General features: G+C 38.1%; 1 protein-coding gene across 5 annotated transcripts in view; it reads right to left on the bottom strand.

Annotated features, from left to right (window-relative positions):
- Window positions 1-20523, bottom strand: part of Slc4a4 (solute carrier family 4 member 4) — a 315411-nt gene that overhangs the window by 144896 nt on the left and 149992 nt on the right. For all 5 annotated transcript variants that reach the window (XM_042678216.1, XM_042678217.1, XM_042678214.1 and 2 more), the window contains one exon: window positions 13813-13889. In XM_042678216.1, the coding sequence (XP_042534150.1) occupies window positions 13813-13889 (77 nt within the window). The remainder of the gene's footprint in view (window positions 1-13812; window positions 13890-20523) is intronic.

Genomic DNA, 20523 nt, shown 5'->3' with positions numbered 1-20523 from the left:
TTATCTCCAATAAAGTACTCAGAAAAAGCCAGAAGTGGCACTATGGCTGAAGTGGTAGAGCGCTAGTTTTGATCACAAAGAGGCTTAGGACAGCACCCAGGCCAAGTTCAACCCAGAATCAGCAAAAAAAAAAATTAAAAATTAAAAAAATAAAAATAAGTTGAGTGCCAGTGGCTCATGCCTATAATCCTAGCTACTTGGGAGACTGAGATCTGAGGATAGTGGTTCAAAGCCAGCCCGGGCAGGAAAATCCATGAGACTCAATTAACCACCTGAAAACTCAAAGTGCGGCTGTGGCTCAAGTGATAGAACACTTGCCTTGAGCTAAAGATCTCAGGGACTGTGCCCAGGCCCAGAGTTCAAGCCCCATGACCAAAAGACAAAATTAAATTTAAGAAATAAAAAATAGTTAGGTGAAATGAACCCCAAGATAAGTATTGAAATGTTTTTTCTTTCTTGAGATTTTTTTTCTAACATATTTATAAGATGATTTCTTTGTTGCTTTATATGTCCCTCCCCCATGGTATAATAACCCCTGCTTTCATTGTATTTGATGTTGGTACAATCTGTGGAGGGGAAGGGCAAAAACAAATCATTTAAATAGGGATACAGGTGGACCCATTGCAACAATGAGATGTACAGGTTGTTATGTCAAAAATGAACTTTACAACTTTGGTGGGGGGGGGGGGAGAAGGGTAGGAGATGGGACGGGAAGGGAAGGGGAAACAAAGGAGGAGGCAACAATGCTTGATAAGAAATGTAATCATTATCTTCCCATGTAATTATAACTCCTCTGTACAGTATTTTCACAATTGAAAAAAAAAAAAGAAATAAAAAAAAAATTTTAAATCACTTTTAAAAATGTACCTTTAAAATTAAGCCTGGTGGTGTATGCCTATAATCCTTGAACTCCAGAGGCTGAGACAGGAGAATTATAAGGCCAGCCTGGGCCACACAGTAAAACTACCTCAAAGAAAAATATTAAGAAAATGTAACCATGCTTAGTTTGTTGAACATGTGAAAACAAGTACTGCAGGCTGTGGTCCATGAGTCCCAGTTTACAGGACACCATCTTCTCAATTTCAAGGCAAATGGCCTATTGGTGGAGACAAATGATACTTGCTTGGGCCTTAAAGGTCAACCGAAGACCTTTTTGTTAAGTACATGAATGGAGGAAGTGAGTCATTTGAATTAAAGCATAGTAGAAGCCAATATCTTCAGTTCTTTTTGAGGGTGGTCCCTTGAAGAGGCTAGAGACCCCAGCCCCTTCCTCTTCCTCATGTATTTTCTAGGTTTGCTCCACCACACTCTTGCCCTGTGCTCTCTCACAAAAGTCCAGTAGGGCCAATGGATCTACAACCTCCAGAACTCTGAGGCAAAATAACCCTTTTCTCTTTATAAGATAATTGACTCTGATATCCATTACTGTTAACAAAATGCTAACACACACACACACACACACACACAACCACCAAAAACTAAAGCAGGCAATTATTTTATGCCAGTTGCCACTGTGTTATGTGCAGAAAGCTTGTGACGGGCTGTGCTAGCCTAGACTGGAGAGACACAGAACATTTCTCAGAAGAGGGCCATTTACAGAGAAACAATGGGTGAACATTAGTTCACAGCAAGAACACCAAAGCCAAAGGGAACAGGACCTGCAAAGGCACCCCAGCCAGGAAGGAGAATGGAATGTTAATGAAAGAAGACCACAGTGTGTCCAGAATAAATTCAGCCGGAAAGTCTTTAATGTTCACTTTGGAAAGAAATTTTGGCCAAGATATTCAAAACTTTGAAGATCATGTCAAGGATCCAGGCTACATCATCAAGGCAATTAGCAATCAGCAATGACAGACACTTCTGTACACTTCTTCTGTGGAAAAGCCCATCTTACACTTTCTACATATCTCCACATTGCTCTGTCAGCTATGTTCTCTGATTTAAAAATCACACAATTCGCATGAATACAAAGATATCTTTTTTTTGTCAATCATGGGGCTTGAACTTGAGGTCTGGGCACTATCCTTCAACTCTTCAGCTCAAGGTTAGCACTCTACCACTTAAGACACAGCGCCACTTCTGTCTTTTTCTGCTTATGTGGTGTTGAGGAATCGAACCCAGGGCCTCGTACATGCAAGGCAAGCGTTCTACCACTGAGCCACCTTCCCAGCCCCTAAAGATAATTCTTAATGTACTATCATAAACAGGCTAGTGGCTTGTTACTAACAAGAAAGAAGAAAGAGAATATACCAACAGTATAAAATGTAGTATGGAACAATAAAATATAGAACCACTTTAATGTAGTATCTAGATTATCACATATTCCAATAAAAACAGAAATGTGCCAATGTTGTATTTTGCTACTTTCTCTTGAACCACTCCAGAAAGCAGTGGCAGGAATGCTTTCGTAGACATCACAGATAACGAGGTGGTAAATTATCCCCCTGGGTCTTTCTTCCTGTAATATCTCCCAGCAAGTTGCCTATTCCAAGTTCTGGAATTCTTCTTGCTTACTTCCCAGTTTCACAAGTGATCTGATACTGAAAAAAATTTTATCTGTGATGGTCAGTTAAGATATGATGAGCAATGTGACCAACGACACAATGGAAAGAAAAAGAAGTGTATTTCATCTCTGACCAACTTAGGCCTCCCTACTATACAGCTGACTCCAATTTGATGTATTCTCGTTCTTTCTTCATAATATGCCATAATGTTGTCCTTAGAATCTAAACTATAAGAAAATATGTGACACAGTTGTAATGTACACAGCTAATAATTTTGAGAATAAATCCCATTCAGTGATTAATCCTTTCCAAGTCTGATCTGCTTTCTCCCTACTTTCACATTCATTCATGTCATTAAAAAAAAATGAAGTAGCTGATGAAGGAGAATGATGTCTCCTAGGATAGACAGGGATTTTTTTTTTTTTCTTTTTGGGTCCGGTCGTGGGGCCTGAACTCTGGGCCTGGGCGCTGTCCCTCAGCTCTTCAGCTCAAGGCTAGCACTCTACCACTTGAGCCACAGTGCCACTTCCGGCTTTTTTTTTTCTTTTTGCTTATGTGGTGCTGAGGAATCGAACCCAGGGCCTCATGCATGCAAGGCAAGCGCTCTACCACTGAGCCACCTTCCCAGCCCCAGACAGGGATTTTTTTAATGGCAGGCATATAAAATGTGACAGGTAACTTGGGGCTCATCATGGTACTTCTTCTTCCTATGCTGGTTGCTACTTGACCAGTAAAAACAAGTGGGCAGGTGCATACACAATCCATCAGCACAATCAACACAAAGCCCATGGGAGGAGAGATGGGAGGAGCCCCAGACTATAATGGCCACCTTCTGAGAAGACTCCATTGGATTCCCAACTCTGGGATCCCTCTCTCTAGAGAGTCTGTACTCTACTTTTGCCTTCAATAAACTTGCTATTTTTCTACACTTCACTATTCTGACTCTTAATTCTTTACCTAGGGGCGAAACAGGCCCCTCCCCCTAGACAGCTCCTGTCATTTAGAATGTTATATGGTACCTGGATTGAAATGTACCATGCTTTGTAAATATAGCAATAACCATGGCATCTTGCAATAGAACATCTTTCTTTGCTGACAGCTGGCTTTCCCAATATAACCTTCAGACACAGTATACTTTATTTTAAATAAGAAAAAAATTGAGTGGTGTTTTCTTTAAACTATGCCAGCCAACCAATTAAATATGTTCAGCCAGTTTTTATTATAAGAAAAATGAGTAAATTGATCTTAACAAATGAAAAACAAACTGTATTTGAAATGTTAGCATTTCATAAGTCAAAAAAATATAAATGTATGATCTAGGCAAGAATGCGCATTTCAAGCAACTAGTTAACTTAATAAAACACATTGGCAACGCACTCAAGAAACATAAACTTTTTAAAGCTAATATAACACACTGCCAATGGACTCAGGACACAGCAACTTTTAAAGTTACCAGAATGAAAAGATAAAGACAATCATAGTAGTTTCAGAAACCATTTTTCTCTGAGAAACTCTCATAGTTATTTTCTTATCCTTTAAACAGAGTCCTTGTTCTTCTCAAATAGTCATCATGATCTTTACTACGGAAACTAACTTACAAGACCCCTGCCTCTCCACAGGAGGGAAAATAGGCATACAAATAAGAATAAGTAAATAACAAGCAACAAATTAGTGGTACTAATTAGAGGTCTTGAAGTAAAAAAAAAAATGTAAGAATGGTCTGAGAGAAATGTGCAAGTAATCACAATATTCTGACACATTTCAATATAAGGTTAGAGTAATATAAGACAAAAATTAAGAGTATGAAATCCTAAAAAGCCAAATTAGCGATGTAAATTTGAAAGACCAGTAACGATATCTAAAGTGAGATTGACTCCCACCCCCGCCAAATTTACTAAACAACAAAATTACCATGCTCATAAAGATCTGAATAATATTTTAATTACATTAAACACTTCCCATTTGGAGAAAGAAATTCTGAGTGGACTACATTATCTCTCTTATAGATCAGAAAGGTCATAGGATGCAGTTTAGAAGAGTTTAGGTGTAATACGCTTATTGAATTCTCAATGATATTTCTGACATAGGTTCAACAATAATTGCTTTTAAACTAATGGAAAAAGTTATGTGTATCTATCAGACCCAAAAACCTAGAGGTGACTTTATTTATGATTAGGCTGAATACAGAATAATCTGAAAGTCAAAGAACCCTGAGGTCTTTCAGCATAGCATGTCAAGATTCATAAATCAAATGAGTTATAGTTCTCAATTATCCACTGAGTTCAATGAACAACTAGCCCATCTAATCTGCCTTTGTTAATTTACATGGGACTCTAAGAATGGAATTAACATTGACATATTATAATTTCATCATATTTGGGGAGTTTGAGGCTCTTTTCAAAGGATTTGAAAAGACACAACTTTTTCCATTATTGGGGATCAAGCCACTCACTTGAACTGTGAAAGAACTGCAAACAGTTGAATTCTAATTTATTTCTCCCACTTCTTGCCTAACTTCTTATGTAAGGAAAAGTGTTTTATTTGCTAACTCTTACATTATTTATGTTCTCTAAATGGAAAGATACTTCCAAAGCCACTCACTTCTCGTTGATTGATAGCTCTGGCCCACACAGTTATTACGTCTTTCACTGAACTGCTGCTATACCACACTGGGACACTACACCAGCTAGATAGAAACTCAAAGCCTGAAACCACAGTTCACACCCTCTTCTCACTGACCCAACCCCATCCAGGGTTCACACATACAATATGGGATCGTTTAATCACTACAACAGCAGAAATAACCAACTAGTCATCATAAGACTTCTAAGAAGTTCTTAAATTATTTTTATAACTAATTTTTGTGATTAGGCTATTCAGTATAATGTGTACACAGAAGACAAAGCAAAGGCCAGTAAACAACAGTTGGATACCTGATTCGCTGTAGCTTCAGACCTAGAAGACACTATAATCCTAGTAGGCAGAATACTCTGTGTATGCGGTACTGGGATTTGAATTTAGAGCCTTGTACTTCCTAGACAGGTACTTTCCTTGAGCCCCCAGTCTTTATCATGATTTTCCTTGTGTCATGGTCTTGTGCTATGCCAAGGTCAACTTGGACAATGTTCCTTCTATTTATGCTTCCTGAAGAGCTGAGATCACAGGTGCATGCAACTAGAACAGCTTTTTATTGGCTGAGATTAAAGCAAATCTTGAAAAGGCTTTGCCAGGATTGGTGTTAAACTCTGATCCTCCTAACCTCTACCTTCTGAGTTGCTGAGGCTGCAGACCTGAGCCACCATGGCTGATTTAGGAAGAATTCTTGATATTGATAAAGTGCACAGCTCTTCTGCTTACATCAGTGCCTTTCAATTTTGGACAAATTCAGCTCTCTAAACATCAGATTAGCCAATATATGTAAAATAAAAATCAGAGTACCAATTCCTAAAAGAAATATTCATGTAAGTTGGTGCTTAATCTATGTTAGTTATTATTAATTATCCCTTACATAGGATAGATGCAATTGAAGTCCTATCAATGAGATACTTGTAATCCTAGCAGGTGGACCTACTGCATGAACAAAAGCGAGTCAATTTTGAAATGCAACGTTTACTATGCCTGCCTATCCAACAATCAGTTCCTTTCTACCCTTTCGCTGTATACGCATAAAACACTGAGTAAGGAGGACCGTCTTATGGATATGATTACCACTGGCTTTGGATTATGGAAACATTTGGCCACTGTCTTTTTATATAGTGGCAAAAGAAAAAGAAGTATTGTTATTTCACTTTCAGTTCAGATCTGGAGAGTAAAAGCAGATGGTAGCACGTAGTGAAATAAGAAGACTGCTGGAGATTAAGATGTGTGATTTTGCAGAGGTTAAATAAGTCAATTCACCTCTGGATGAACAAGTGAGCTGGAAACAGTAGGAAGTCCTTTGCTTTGTGAATAACAACAGCAACTTTAGCTATGGCTATCAATTCAAACAAAGGTCCATTCTGCAGACTATATACAGGAACAGGGAAGGAGCAAAACCTGAAAAGATGTCCCATCCTGTAAAGGATAGTCCACTTATCTATTAGCTTTCTAAAATGACAGCACTCCTTCAAAACTACAAACAAAGTACTTCCAGATAACTAGTTAGAGTCTGGACATCAATGCACTTAAAATTCTCTTGGGGAGAGGAGGCAGAAAAAGAAGGAGAGTCAGAGCCAAGCTACAAGTGTGCTGAAGAAGGCTTCAAAGAGAACACTTGGCCAAGTCATCTTGCAATTTTTCTTTTTGCCCCAAATACTGACCACCAGGAAGGGTTCATGAGAAGACATTGTTGGTTGCCAAGGGAATTCCCATAGAGCCTAAAAAGTTCTCACAGAACTGGGAAAAGCAACACCTTCAGTAGAAGCAGTAACAAACATACAGGTGGCCAAGTCTATGACTACTAAACTTTTCACCTCTTTCCCCAGGATATGTGTGATCAGCTAGCTTGAGCCTTCAAGTAGGCCAAAAAGAAAACAAACTCAGTTTTAATCTCTTTAAACTTTTTTAGAAAGTCCTGAAGTTAGCTGGAAGGCAGATACTTGGTTCTTGGATTTATTTTTTCCCCTTTGAGTCCTTAAGCTTTGAGTGGAATGAATCATAAATGAATAACTCAAATCTGACTGCTGAAGAGTATCTTCAATATGAAGGAGGTTTGTTAAGTATTTAATAGATACAGGACACAACTGGTCTATCTTATGGGGAAACTAATTGGAATTGCAATACATGGTTACCCAATAATTGCCCTTAGGTAAAAAAATTCTTGTTTGTAAACATTTGGGTAAATGCCCAAAAGTGGGATTGCTGGGCCATAGGGGAGCTCTAGGTGGAGCTTCTTTGAGGAACCTCCATACTACTTTCCAAAGTGGTTGAACAAGTTTACACTCCCACCAACAATGAAGTAAGGTTCCCTTCTGTCCACATCACCTCCAGCATCTGTTGTTATTAGAGTTCTTGATTTTTGCCATTCTAACTGGGGTGAGGTGGGTTCTTCTCCAAAATGACTCATGAAAGAATGCAGAAAAATGCAATAAGGGTATTTCTTAAAGATTTCTTTGTAATTGCAAGCAGTTGGAAATAATTCATTATCATCAATTAACAGGTCATTTTGATATATAATTGATGTATTTTTGTTGTTTTTTGTTTTTGTTTTTGTTTTGTCTGTGGTGGGGCTTGAACTCTGGGTCTGAGCACTGTCCCTGAGCTCTTCAGCTCAAGGCTAGCGCTCTACCACTTGAGCTACAGAGCCACTTCCATTTTTGGTGGTTTATTGGAGATACAGAGTTTCACGGACTTTCCTGCCTGGGCTGGCTTTGAACCACGATCCTCAGGTCTCAGCCTCCTGAGTAGTTAGGATAACAGGCATGAGCCATCAGCAACAGCAACGGATGCGTTTTTAAGAATAAGATAGGCGTGGATGATGTCAGCCACAGCGATGCCAACAAGAGGACTGGCAGAACAGAGGCAATCCCGAGGAAAAAAGTCTTGCTACTTTCAGTGGCTTATGCCCATTTACAGGGCCTCAGAATATCTGAAAATTTTAATTAACTACAAATGTAATCAACAATCCATGGGAAGTATTTTAACAAAGACATTCTATTTTCCTTTCTTACAATTCTAGTGTGCCACTGAAGAATTTCCTTGGTTGATAGAATAATGTCTTCACATTTACGACTAATAGGTTAAGCTCTGCTGGGTTGTGCTCTGAATTTAATACACTGAGGTACTCGTGCAGTGCTTACTATAGGACCAGCAACAGGTGATCCAGTACATTGGCAAATTCCTCCAGACTCTTGCTGGGCATCCCTAGTGATCTTTTTAAAATGTAAATCAGAACAGGGGAGTCTCCAGGTAAAAAGCTAAAATTAGTGCCTCGCTGCACTTAGCATACAATAAATAGATCCCCCTGACTGTGCCCCTGACCTCATTCACTACTGCACATCTTGCTGCCTGTGCTGCAGCCACTCTGGGCTTCCTTTTTTTGTTTTTTAATGCATCATCCCTCTTCTCGCCTGAAGACCTCTATATTTGCTTTTTTTTCCACCTGGAAAAATGCTTCTCTTAGATCTCCTCCATGGCTAATCCTCTACCTATACCAGGTTTCTTGTCCCTTCACAGTACCCTGCACCTTCCTTTAAGGAAGTTTTTGAAGTTACTCTGTTTTTTTGTTTATATGTTTTAGTTCTATTCCTTGCCCAGAAGATGGAAGTCCCATTGCCGACGTATCTGCTTCATTGATCCTTAAAAACCTATTACGAAGGATACTTTTCTAGCACAGAATACAAATTTGGGATGAGTAAGTGGATTCAAGTCACAGGAGCAAGCACTATGGGGTAATCTAAAAGTTCAAGGGTATGACAACTTCACGGGGACTTAAAACCAAAGTTCCAAATTTCCTAAAAGGCTCTTTTTTTTTTGTAAAATCCCAAGAGAGAAGTTTATTTGTTTCACACAGGTTTATCTGCTTCCTTTTAAAGCTGACATAGGACCTGTTTGCACATGAGCACTAGCTTTCTGACTTGAAAGAAAGTATCCCACTTTATAATAGGAGAGATTTTTCAACTGTCCCAATTTTAAAACATACAAGTTCTTGAAATCAGTATGAACGTCAGTGCTTCTCAAGAAACCACCAATTTATTAAAGTTTTAAGACTACGGGACAGAGCACAGGATGAGATAAGGAAGGATTATTAAGTCAAATTTCAACGAGAGGGGGAAAAATGATGACGAAAATCAGTTTTACTTAATTATCAAAGCACAAACTGATCCTGTGTGAAAAGGGGCCTGATTTACACGGCCACACAAGTTCTCAAAAACACACAGCTGAAGCTGTGGCCGCTGAGCCATGGGTAAGTTCAGAGAAGCCATCAGAGCTGTAGTGTCTAAGGACACCTAAGGACTAACACCATGCCTTTGCTCTCAGGTTTTCATAGCTGTGAGGCACTGGCACTGTCCTGACTAACGGTATCTCATACTGAAGACAAGTACCACAACCTTGGAAAGCATGAGCCTTTCTCACCACCTATACTCCACATAAATTGCAAGGGTTTAGGTAGAGCCCAAATAACACCTGTTTTGGTACTACTCCATCACTATGAATATGAAATAGCCATTAGTGCTACCAAAGCTTGTATGTGAGCCCTGTGAGAGAGATGTAACTTCACAACCATGACAAAGTCATCTCGGCTTAAAGCAGGTTGATTCTGCCTTCTTTCGTCTGTTCCATGAAAGGATCTGGTGTCACTCGATCACAGAATATTTCCTTCTAGATTTTATTTTCCAACAGTCAAGGCTTAGGGATTGCAAATTTATACATGGTTTACTGATTTCATCCTCTTACTCTCTGATGACAATGTTTCAAAAATAAAACTCAAGGCATCCAAGTATATTTAAAGATAATAGACAGTAGGTGTGCTAAGTATTATTACAGTATACTTTATAAATTAATCTTTAGCCAAAATCCATTGAGAAACACATGAGATAAATCTTAGATGAGCCTGTTAAACAATGATTGTCCTAGAACTGATAGTTAATCTGCAGTTACAAGGATTTACGGGATTTATGTGTCTCCTACAAGGTATTTCTATGTTTACTGCATTTACTGCAGTATACAGGCTGCATTTGCACCTAAAGTTGGATATAGTTGTGAGACATTATTACACTATTGATAAATCTGAAAAAAGACAACCCCCTTTAAAATACATTGTACTGTTAAAGTACAGTACTTCTATAAGAGTTAAAGCTAAAAGAGTACAATAATGAGGAAACCCTTCTTCTTTTCTCATCTGACCCCATATGCACAGGAAAACTGGAACTAAAGATACTGCATTTGACTAGTACCCACTTCATATGAATGCACATTTGACACCTAACAGAAAAGGAATAAAAGGAGAAAGGAAAGCAACTCAACCTAAGGTACTACAAGAAAATAAATGGATAATGTATATGTATATGTATATATATATATATATGTATGTATATTTTTTTAAAACTCCATAGCAACAAAATAAAAAATTATTTACATAGATTTACAACTAGATGAGCTCCAGATGTATTTTTTAATCTACTCTCCACAGGTGTTTTTCTGCTTAATAAACATGACAGCCAAGTTGGACGATTGGTGGAACATTGAATCACCTGATTTTGGCTATGCTGTTAACTATTCTGCTGTTAACTATTTTTAGCTAATTCCTAATCAAGCAGCCGCTACTGAAATCCTAAGTACACAGGCTTGGCACAGCCAGAAAGAAAAAGTGCAGTACACAGATTTGTTTCTTCTGTTTTCCTAAAACAGAATCTCATAAAAAAATATGCCCTCAGATTCTGTCATTCTGTAGCTGTCAAAAAGAGCCATTCTGTTCCTGTTCATAACTCTGAACATTAAAGCCATCTCTTATGCTACTGGGAAGTGATGTAGCTCCAGGAAGTCAGGAGACACCATCACAACTGCTCAAATTGTATCCAGGCAGAATAATCTGTCAATTGGAGCCTTTGCTTGCAGTTGAGATGGAAGCTATTTGGGCCAACTTGGACAAGAATAGAGAATAAGTTTGACTTGACTGCCAAGCTCACTTCCAGGACATTGGCTAATTAATTATAAAAGTCTTTTTCAAAACAAATGTGAGCCTGGCAACCTTTTTCTTCCTACTCAGACAGAGAAAAAACAGGTTAAAAAAATCAAGCCTGGGCTTAACCATCATTCCATCTAATTTGCAAGTCTACTTTTTTTCTTGCCCTCAAATGATCTGGAATCTTTTATATTCACATCAACTAAAAGAATAGGTTATAAAAAGTGGGTCCATTAGTCTAAACTCTCCCTCTACCTTTTCCTGGAGAAGAGACACTGGATCAGTTACAAAGTTCTTCCAGCTCTTTGGCAAGAAGCAAAATACCAGTTGCTTCCTTTTCTTGGGAGGAAAAACTCATTGGACGAACTATGGCTACTGTAATGGTTACAACTGAAAAGAATAATTGCTCTTATAATGGTGTATTCATCAACTTCCATTTGCTGGCCTTGTAAACAAGAACAACACTAAATTAAATTTCATGGCGTCATGTTGACTAGAACCTTGGTAACTATGAGAAGTATCTCACAGGCAATGAAGAATCTCATTTGAAGGACCTCAAGCATGCAAGTTCTATAGCAAAGTCAACACTCTATAATTACAATATTCCCACATTATTTCTTCCAATCCTAGAATCAAAATCTTCTGCAATTTGTCCAGCTACGAAAAGACCTAAGAAAGTAAGACTTTTTTCTCAGCTATTGAATTCCTAGCTAGAAGAAAACTGTTCCTAATAAAAATAAGTCTTATTCAGCAGCCTGACAACTAGCTTATCCTAACCTTAATCACTGTAGTACCCTATTCAACACAGAGATCCCTAGAAAACAACACAGATAATCAACATTGTTTGGTAAATACCAAATGGTTTTCTATGGCCTAAATCATCCACCATATAGGTATGTACCTATCTATGCATCTATATCTAAATGAAGTTCTTGATTCTTTCAGGTGGCAGACAGATGTAAGAAAAGAGAAGGGATCTATCAGGACTAAAATGAGGAGAAAAATCAACCTCATTTCAAAAGAAAGGTGAAGTAACATAATCAGTCCTGATCAAAACAAAAGTTCTCTTCTGGGAAATACAAAAAAAAAAATGAAGCTAAGAAGAGTAATACCAGCTCTCAGAGGATCTTAAAAGTCTTACAGGAAGTTTTCAACTTAACCTGATGATAAGCCATTATAAGTTTCTAAGCCAGTGTAGAAAAATGAGGACAATAATGTGAAAAGTATATTAAATTGAGAAAGAAATGGAACAAGGGATTAGGTTCAAAGATTCATCTAGCAATCCAGATCTCAGAGGATGAAAGCCCTATCAGATGATGGTGGTAAGAAGAAAGCAGAAAGGCTCCAAGAGTCATCTCATAAGAAAGAATGCAATTTCACCTTTCCTGTACTTTTTAAAATTTACCAAGCCCTGTAAGCCTGTGTCATTACTACAAGTGCTGCCGGTTAAAGAGGAACACTGTCATAAATATTGCTTCTAAGGAGAAAAAAAGCCATGTGTGAAAAGAATCTTCAAAGCAAGATTAAAAGAGAGAAAAAGCAAGAAGGAATAAGGTCATAGAAAAGATACACAATTACCATGTCAAGCATGAAGGCAACTAAAGTAAGTTGTAAGAGTAAGAATCCGAATACTTGATTCTTCAAAGTGAAGTATTATTGTGGTCCCCATACACCTAGCCAGTTTTAAAGGAAGTACCAAGGCCCAGAACTTCTGGCTTCATGTAGTGTGCTACTTTCCCTAAAGCCTGTGGAAACAGGCTGGGATTTCTATCATTTTTGAAACATGGTACTTTTATTTCTCTGAAGCTTTATGTTTTCTGTTTAGAACTGAGGTTTGAACTTAAGGCCTTGTACCTACTGGGCAAGTGCTCTACCACTTGAACAAACTACACTCCAACCCTTTTGCTTTCTATATTTTTCAGATAGGATATTGAACTTTTACCCAGGCCAGCCTCAAACTACCTCCACCAATCACACAGACAGGTGTCTACCACCATGGTCTGCTTCCTTTTCGAGCTAGAGTCTCACTAACTGTTCCCAGGCTAGCCTTAAACCACCGGCCTCCTGTGGTTCATCTTTCAAGTAGTTAGCACTGCCCAGCTAGAAATTTTTTTAAATCAGGAAAAATCCTTCCAGAAATATCAGTATGTTTCATTTTTGAAATGTAATTTTTCCACAGACACCTATCTAACTGGGAAAGAAATGGCACTGTTTTTGCCCTATTCTTTTCCAAAGAAACCAAAGGAAGGTTCAAAATTCCACTGTTGTTTGATACAAAGAGGCTTACTATATGCCTTAACAAGTAAATGAACAGCTACTGAGACAACTGTCACTGCCTTTGCCTAAGCATCTCTCCTCCCAAATTATTAACCCTTTAGAATTGACCAAAACATATTTTCATAAATATCTCATTTAATCACCACAATAAACCTAAGGTAGAAGTTTTACTGCCTGAACCAACTGTATGTAGCACCAAGGGTAAAGTTGCCTAAGTAAATGAATCACAAAGGCGGGAATCAACTCACATTTTTCTCCTCTGACTCCAGATCCCAACACATTTGTCAATCTTCCCTCAGAGAAAGTGCAAGCCCCCTTCTACACATGGTCTTTTTAGTAGGAGGCAACCATCATCTTTAATCCTTTCTCAGTATCTATTAGATACACATCCAGGCTGACATTTCAAACAGACAAGGATGTTTTGCTTACCTGGTCTTTCTCTGGCTTATCAGAAATGTCATTCAGACTGGAGGAAGTCAGATTCCTATGGGTCATGGCTGGACTACCTGGAAAAACAAAAGTGAACTCTAATTAGAGAGTTCTTTTCAGGAACACAGACTTTGGCTGCATGCTTCATAAACACTAGTAGATGAGGATGGGAATGATGACGATGCTGTTTTACCACATGAGGATGCTCCTGAAGGTATCCAGAGCTCAGATTGGGTTCACGTATGGCTAAATATAAAGTATATTAAGCCCCAAATACTTTAAATCATACTTTCTGGTTCTATAGGAAGGCAAGTAGAATGTTGGAAATAAATTTCTAAAACCATAAGCATAAAAATAAATTCTCCTGATTTGACTTAATTTTTCTCACTACCTTTTATATCCTTGCATACTAACCTACTTGGCTTCTTTTCCTTCTCTTAAGGCCTACAGAGAGTAGCTCTTCCCTCATCAGGCCTGTACATTCTATAGACATCTACATCTTACTAGAAGACCACTCAGGTAAGCCCCCAAAAGCGACCTGCCTTCATTTTCTTGCAGACAAATTGATCATAAATAATACTCTTAAATGGATTAGTTTCTGGTCCAGAATCCACTTAAGATGGTGTTATTTAGGTTCATTACTTTTCTGACTTTCTATTTGCCTGTCATTCACATAACCAACCCCTCCTTCAAGTCAAAGGATGAAATTCAACAGAAATACTACATGGCAACTAATCTTACATGGCAACTATAGGTAAGATTCACTGGTGATCTACCCAATTGTTTCAGATCCTGTCACAACACACAGAGAGAGAAGAAACAGAAGAACCACAGACTACTTTCACATGGGTCAGACTGATCAACAGAATACTGAACTTTCATTCTACAGTTGGAACTGAAATTTCTGGGCTTACTAAGCAAAAGAGTAACTTTTCAAAGCCAGGATGTTTGACCCAATCCCTGCAGGTGCTGAGTAATGCATTCATTATTAATCCTCACTGATCTGACTCAGGCTAGTCTCCACAGCAAGAGGACAAGGGTTGAAAAGAAGCACTGAAGTTGAAGTGCAGCTCCACACTGGCTTTCAAATCATTCTTTAGATTACAGGATTTAACTTCTCCAGCTAGAGACTCCAGCACATAATTTTACCAAAGACTAAAATCTACTCCTAATAAGTTAATGTCTATGTAACAGCAGCTCCTTAAATAACACAATCATGTTTAAATACTAGATCAGAAAAATCATAGTTTTCTGAGCAGGCAAGACAGGATATTTTCCACTCTGCTGCTTTTCATTGTGTAAGCATGGCCTAGATTGCTTAAAATCCTTTACCTGGTAGGATGTTTTATTGTAGGAAAATCTGAGCACAGGGCATTATTGAAAGGAAAGTAATCTTTTTTAAAGTGCTCTATCAGCAAAATTAAAAAAAACTTTAAAGCCCATATTTTATTCTTTAAACTGTATTCTAAAGTTCTAGTGTCCATTCCATACAGTAGACAACATGTATGAATCTGAATGTTACAAATAATACTGAGATGGAAACTAATAGAAAATGATGAATAGGTATAATTTTGTACTTCACGTTTACAAAAAGAGTTATTTGGACTAACTAAATGAAAGTTCTTCATGAATAAGTAAAAAAGAAAAACTCTTGAGTTATATATTCCTGAAGCAAGGAAGTCTTAACAATTCTAATCACACTTAAAGGTAAAGCAGCTTGTATACATGAATACATAACATCTATTTCTAAATATCCAATGAACTGTATATATAAAAAAGTAGCAGTACTGAAACAATCTGAAAGTAGTTCTTCATTAGACAAATCAAATTTCATGAGCAATAGCCTATACTTTTTGAATGATTTGGGAAGTATTTTGTAAATACTGGAAAGGTAGACTACTGTCTAGATTCTGTCATAATTGATGTAAAACCTGATAGATAAAAAAATAAAAAAGGTCTTTATTATAATGGTAAACTTGGTAGGTGCGACATTCTGGCTAAGAAACCTCATATACTGTCTCATCATTTTTTCTCTTTCTGAAAGAAGATATGGAAACGAGATGAAAAGAGGAGACTGGTGTTAAAAAAATTGAAATCCTAAACTTCATCTTATTTCCAATAATAAAGGTAAGTAACATTAACGGCTTCATTAGCCTCTAATTTTGCAATATACCTTATGAACTCAGAAGTCAATTCCAGGTAACTAAGCAAGATGATGGATTTTCCAATCTTTTTTCATCTCCCTCTTTATCAAACTCATCTTCCCCACTCCTCAACACATTGAGATACAACTAGAGATACACAGGGCTCCTCAAACTCTATACCAGTAGGTACCAAAGAGAGAAAGGTACTCATGGTCAGCTTTCAGTAGAAATGCCAATTCTTGTTTGTTTGTTTTTTTTCTTTTTTGTGCTGAGGCTGAGGTTTGAACTCAAGGCCTAGACGCCCTCAGCATTTTTTTGATCCAGGTTCTACCAATGGATCCACAGTTCCACTCCTAGATTTCTGGTTGTTAACTGGAGATAAGAGTCTTACAGTTTTCCTTCCCAGGCTGAGCTTTGAACCTCTATCCTCAGATCCCAGCATCCTAGTGGCTACGATTACATGCATGAGCCACTGGCCCCTGGCTAAAGGCTCATGAGGCGCATGCCACACAGATGCTGGGTATGGGATGTATCAAACTAAGTGGTTCTGAAGTATGATAAAGACTGACAGCCACTGTCCACAATAAAAGCCATCCTAATAGGATGTGTCCCACTAGAAATCTTTTGAGTTTTAATCAGCAAATATAGTTGGAGTAGGCAAAGGGTCAAATCCAATAACTTGCCCTCCACTAAGCCACAGCCCTAAACTCTCCTATCCCATGTAAATCAGTAAATTGGTACCCTCACTACATCTATACACACACATGCGCGTGTGTGCATGCCCTTACCACACTGAGCTTTGCCTCGGAATCCTCATCTACAAAACCAAATAAAGAAGTTTGTTTTGGAAACTCACTGAATAGCCTTTTCTAGAGACATCTTACCCAAATCAAAGAAGACAGGGCAAGAGTCATGGTAGGGAGAAAACAAAGGAGGTGACAACAACGTTTGATAAAAAATGTACTCATTACCTCGTTCGTGTAATTGTAACCCCTCCTCTGTACAGTATTCTCATAATAAAAAACTTATTAAAAAAAAACAAATTACAAACCAGATTATATGGAAGATTCAGAAATCTGTTTGTGGATTTTAATAAACCTAGGAAGCTGTTATACAACGGGCTCTGAACAACATTCTATTGTGAGCATTTGCAATGAACATTGCACTAGGATAATGCGAATTGAGACATGGTATTAGAATAAAACAGTGCTTTACATTTAGTTTGGGCCTGTAATGTTAACTACAATATGGTTCTGCTGAGTGAGCAGAAGGACTAGAACAAATGGTCACCTTGTGTTCCATTCAGGTGAAGTATGAGGGTACCCTAAAATAAGTAAAGTATATGACTTTTGGAGGTATATGATGCTTTATGCCAAGCTACCACTACTAGTCCCTTTCTATTGCCAATCCAGGGCACACAAATGTCTTAGGATTGTTGTTGGCCCAAAGAAACTCTCTTTTATAAAGTCTGATTTTAGAAATGAGAAGAGCCAATCTTGACTGCACAGTCATAATTAATTTTCATGTCACTGTTTTCAGGCCATCAGAAAAAAAGAAAGCTTTAGAAAAATCACATTTTCAAGCAGCTTCACACAATCAAAAGTGATTTCATTTTCAGAGTACCCATTTGGCAGGTACATACTGTTTCTATAAAAATTAATTACATTCTGTACTGTTTGAAAAAAAATCACCATTACTCTTTAGCATACATGTAGCAACTCACAAAATCCTTTGCAATTATATCTATTAGATGTAGTAAGATGAAAAGTATCCAGCATTAAGAAAAATTACATTAAGTGTATATATAAAAATGTAACTATGTATGTAATACAATGACACAAACTCCCTACCCCATACACATTCCTCATATCTCCATTATGAGCCAACAGGAACATAAAACAAAAAACAAAGATTTATCATGGTCTTGTGGCTGGGATGAAGATTAGGTTCTTCATTCTTTAGAATAACTGAAGGCCTAGAGCTTTGCTCAGTGGCGGAATGCTTGCCTAGAATCCCCAATAACACCAAAGCAAAACAAAAATATGAAAGAAATCATCTAATCACTAGACATATTATGTCAGATATGGTGGCACTTTCCTGAAATTTCAACAGGAAAATGGCAAAGTCCAATGGCAAAGTACCATGCAGTAAATCTGGGCTATATGGTAAGACTGTCTCATCAAAATGAAACAAAACTGAGGAAACTTACAGATAATGGACATGCAAGTAAATCTAGGTGTTCACAGAGGAAGATATAAGTCTGATATATACTGCTTGGGAACACAAAACTAAGCATATGTGGTATGTGGTACCGGAGACTACATATGCTACAGTTTGGATCTGCAGTGTTCCCATAGACTTGTGCTAACTTAAAGGGTTTTGGGTTTTGTTTTGTTTTGTTTTCAGTCTGAGGCTAGAACCTGAGCTCAGTACCTGGTGTTTTCATCCACTGGCTAGCAATCTACCAACTGAGCCATACTTCCAACCTCTAAATGAAGCTCATTTCCAAACCTGTGGTGCTACCAGAAGACAGTGGGAATTAAGAGGTCGGGTCTAGTAATGGCATGGGCGCATGCCATTGAAGGGAAAGTTGGGAATGAAGCAGTTCCTCTCTGTCTCGCTCACTCTGCTTCCCTTCTGCCACAAGCTTCCACTATAATGTACCATATAATGACCATGGACTGAACTTCTGAAGCAGAGCCAAGAAGGCCTTTCTTCCTTATCTGTCCTATAACTCCACAGTATCCTCACTGACTCTTACATGGCTTCCTTTTCATGCCTTTTGAGAACCTACAAAAACATGCCCACATTCAAGACAGATGAGCAACTAGTCTTTCTAAGTACTAACTGCTTTAACTTGCATGTCTTACTTAATCTTCCTATCAATTCTGAGAGGCTAGTAACAAATGAATGTCAAGGAGGTTAAGCTTATGGTTATATGGAGTAAAGCAACAGTTTAAACTTGGATTTCTTGATACTACTTCCTCCGTAAAGAAAATGAGTATCGAATTCCATTGTGTGTGTGTGTGTGTGTGTGTGTGTGTGTGTGTGTGTGTGTGTGTGTGTGTGTGTGTGTGTGTGTGTGTGTATACATACATACATCCCACATTTTCTTGATCTACTCATCTACTGAGGGGCATCTGGGTTGGTTCCATATCTTAGCTATTGTAAATAATGCTGCAATAAACATAGTTGTGCTGGTAGCCTTAGTATGGCCTTGTTTGTGATGGTTCAAGTAAATGTCCAGAAGTGGGATTGCTGGGTCATAGGGAAGCTCTATGTGGAGTCTTTTGAGGAACCTCCATACTGCTTTCCAAAGTGGCTGAACAAGTTTATACTCCCACCAACAATGCAGTAAGGTTCCCTTCTGTCCACATCCCCGCCAGCATCTGTTGTTATTAGATTTCCTGAAAGAGCAACACTGCCCAATTTGTTAGGAAAGGAAAGATTTGGGAAAAAAATCATATTAAGTGAAGTTACCCAGTCCCAAAGAAATTTAGGTCCCATGGTTTCCCTTATTTGCAATAATTAGTATCCATAGAGGATAATCTTATCAGATGAGCTGAAAAGCTCTAAAACCATGTACAAATGACTATGTAAGTTGATCTTAGTGAAATGAACCCCAAGATATGGACACAAGAGGTCTGTCTTTATTGTTACTGTTTTAAATGTACCACATGTGATTTTATTATTATTTTTTGTTGTTGTTTCCTTTGTATGTTCTTCCCCTGTGGCATATCACCTGTTGTCACTGTACTTGACTTTTGCATCTTTTTTTTTTTAATTTAATTTTATTTTATTTGTGAACATACTGTACAGAGGGGTTACAATTACATGGGCAGGATAATGAGTACATTTCTTACCAAGCATTGCAGCCTCCTCCTTTGTTTACCCTTCACATCCCTTCCCAGCCTCCCCCCTCCCCCCCCAATCCCAATCTTTCTCCTTTTCTCCTTCCCCCCCATTCCCCCTCCCCACCCCCACCCCCACCCCCGCACCGACGTTTTGGACATGACAACTTGTACTTCTCATTGTTGCAACAGGTCCACTCGATTTTTACATCTTGTATATACCTATGTCTAATCTGGGGAAAGGAAGGGGAATAATAAAACACTGAAACAAGGACACAGGATGACCTACTAGACAGTATATTGGAAACTAACTTTAAAACTTTGGGCAGCGAGGGAGGGAGGGAGTGTGGGAGGTGGGGAAGGGAAGGGATAGTAAGATAACAACAAGGAAGGGAAGGGGTAACAATGACTGACAAGTAATGGACTCACTGCCCCACTCATGTAACGGTGACCCCTCTGTACAACAACTTAACAATAAAATAAAAATTTTATTAAAAAAAAGAGAAAACAAAGGAGGTATCTCTGGCTTATTTACAAAAAACAACAACAACAATACACATTCTATCTAATGAAGAGGAAAACGTAATGTGCAAAAACAAAGAATATATTTTACTACCATACAAGTTATATATGGAATAACATTAACTTTGGGTGTCTAAGACAGATATATTCTTGGTTTCCCACTTAGCTGTTTACAGGGGAGGTATTTATATTCT

The sequence above is a fragment of the Dipodomys spectabilis genome, unplaced genomic scaffold, assembly GCF_019054845.1.
Source record: "Dipodomys spectabilis isolate Male_0828 unplaced genomic scaffold, ASM1905484v1 ptg000043l, whole genome shotgun sequence".
Lineage (NCBI taxonomy): Eukaryota > Metazoa > Chordata > Mammalia > Rodentia > Heteromyidae > Dipodomys > Dipodomys spectabilis.
This window is presented reverse-complemented; position numbering and strand designations above follow the sequence as displayed.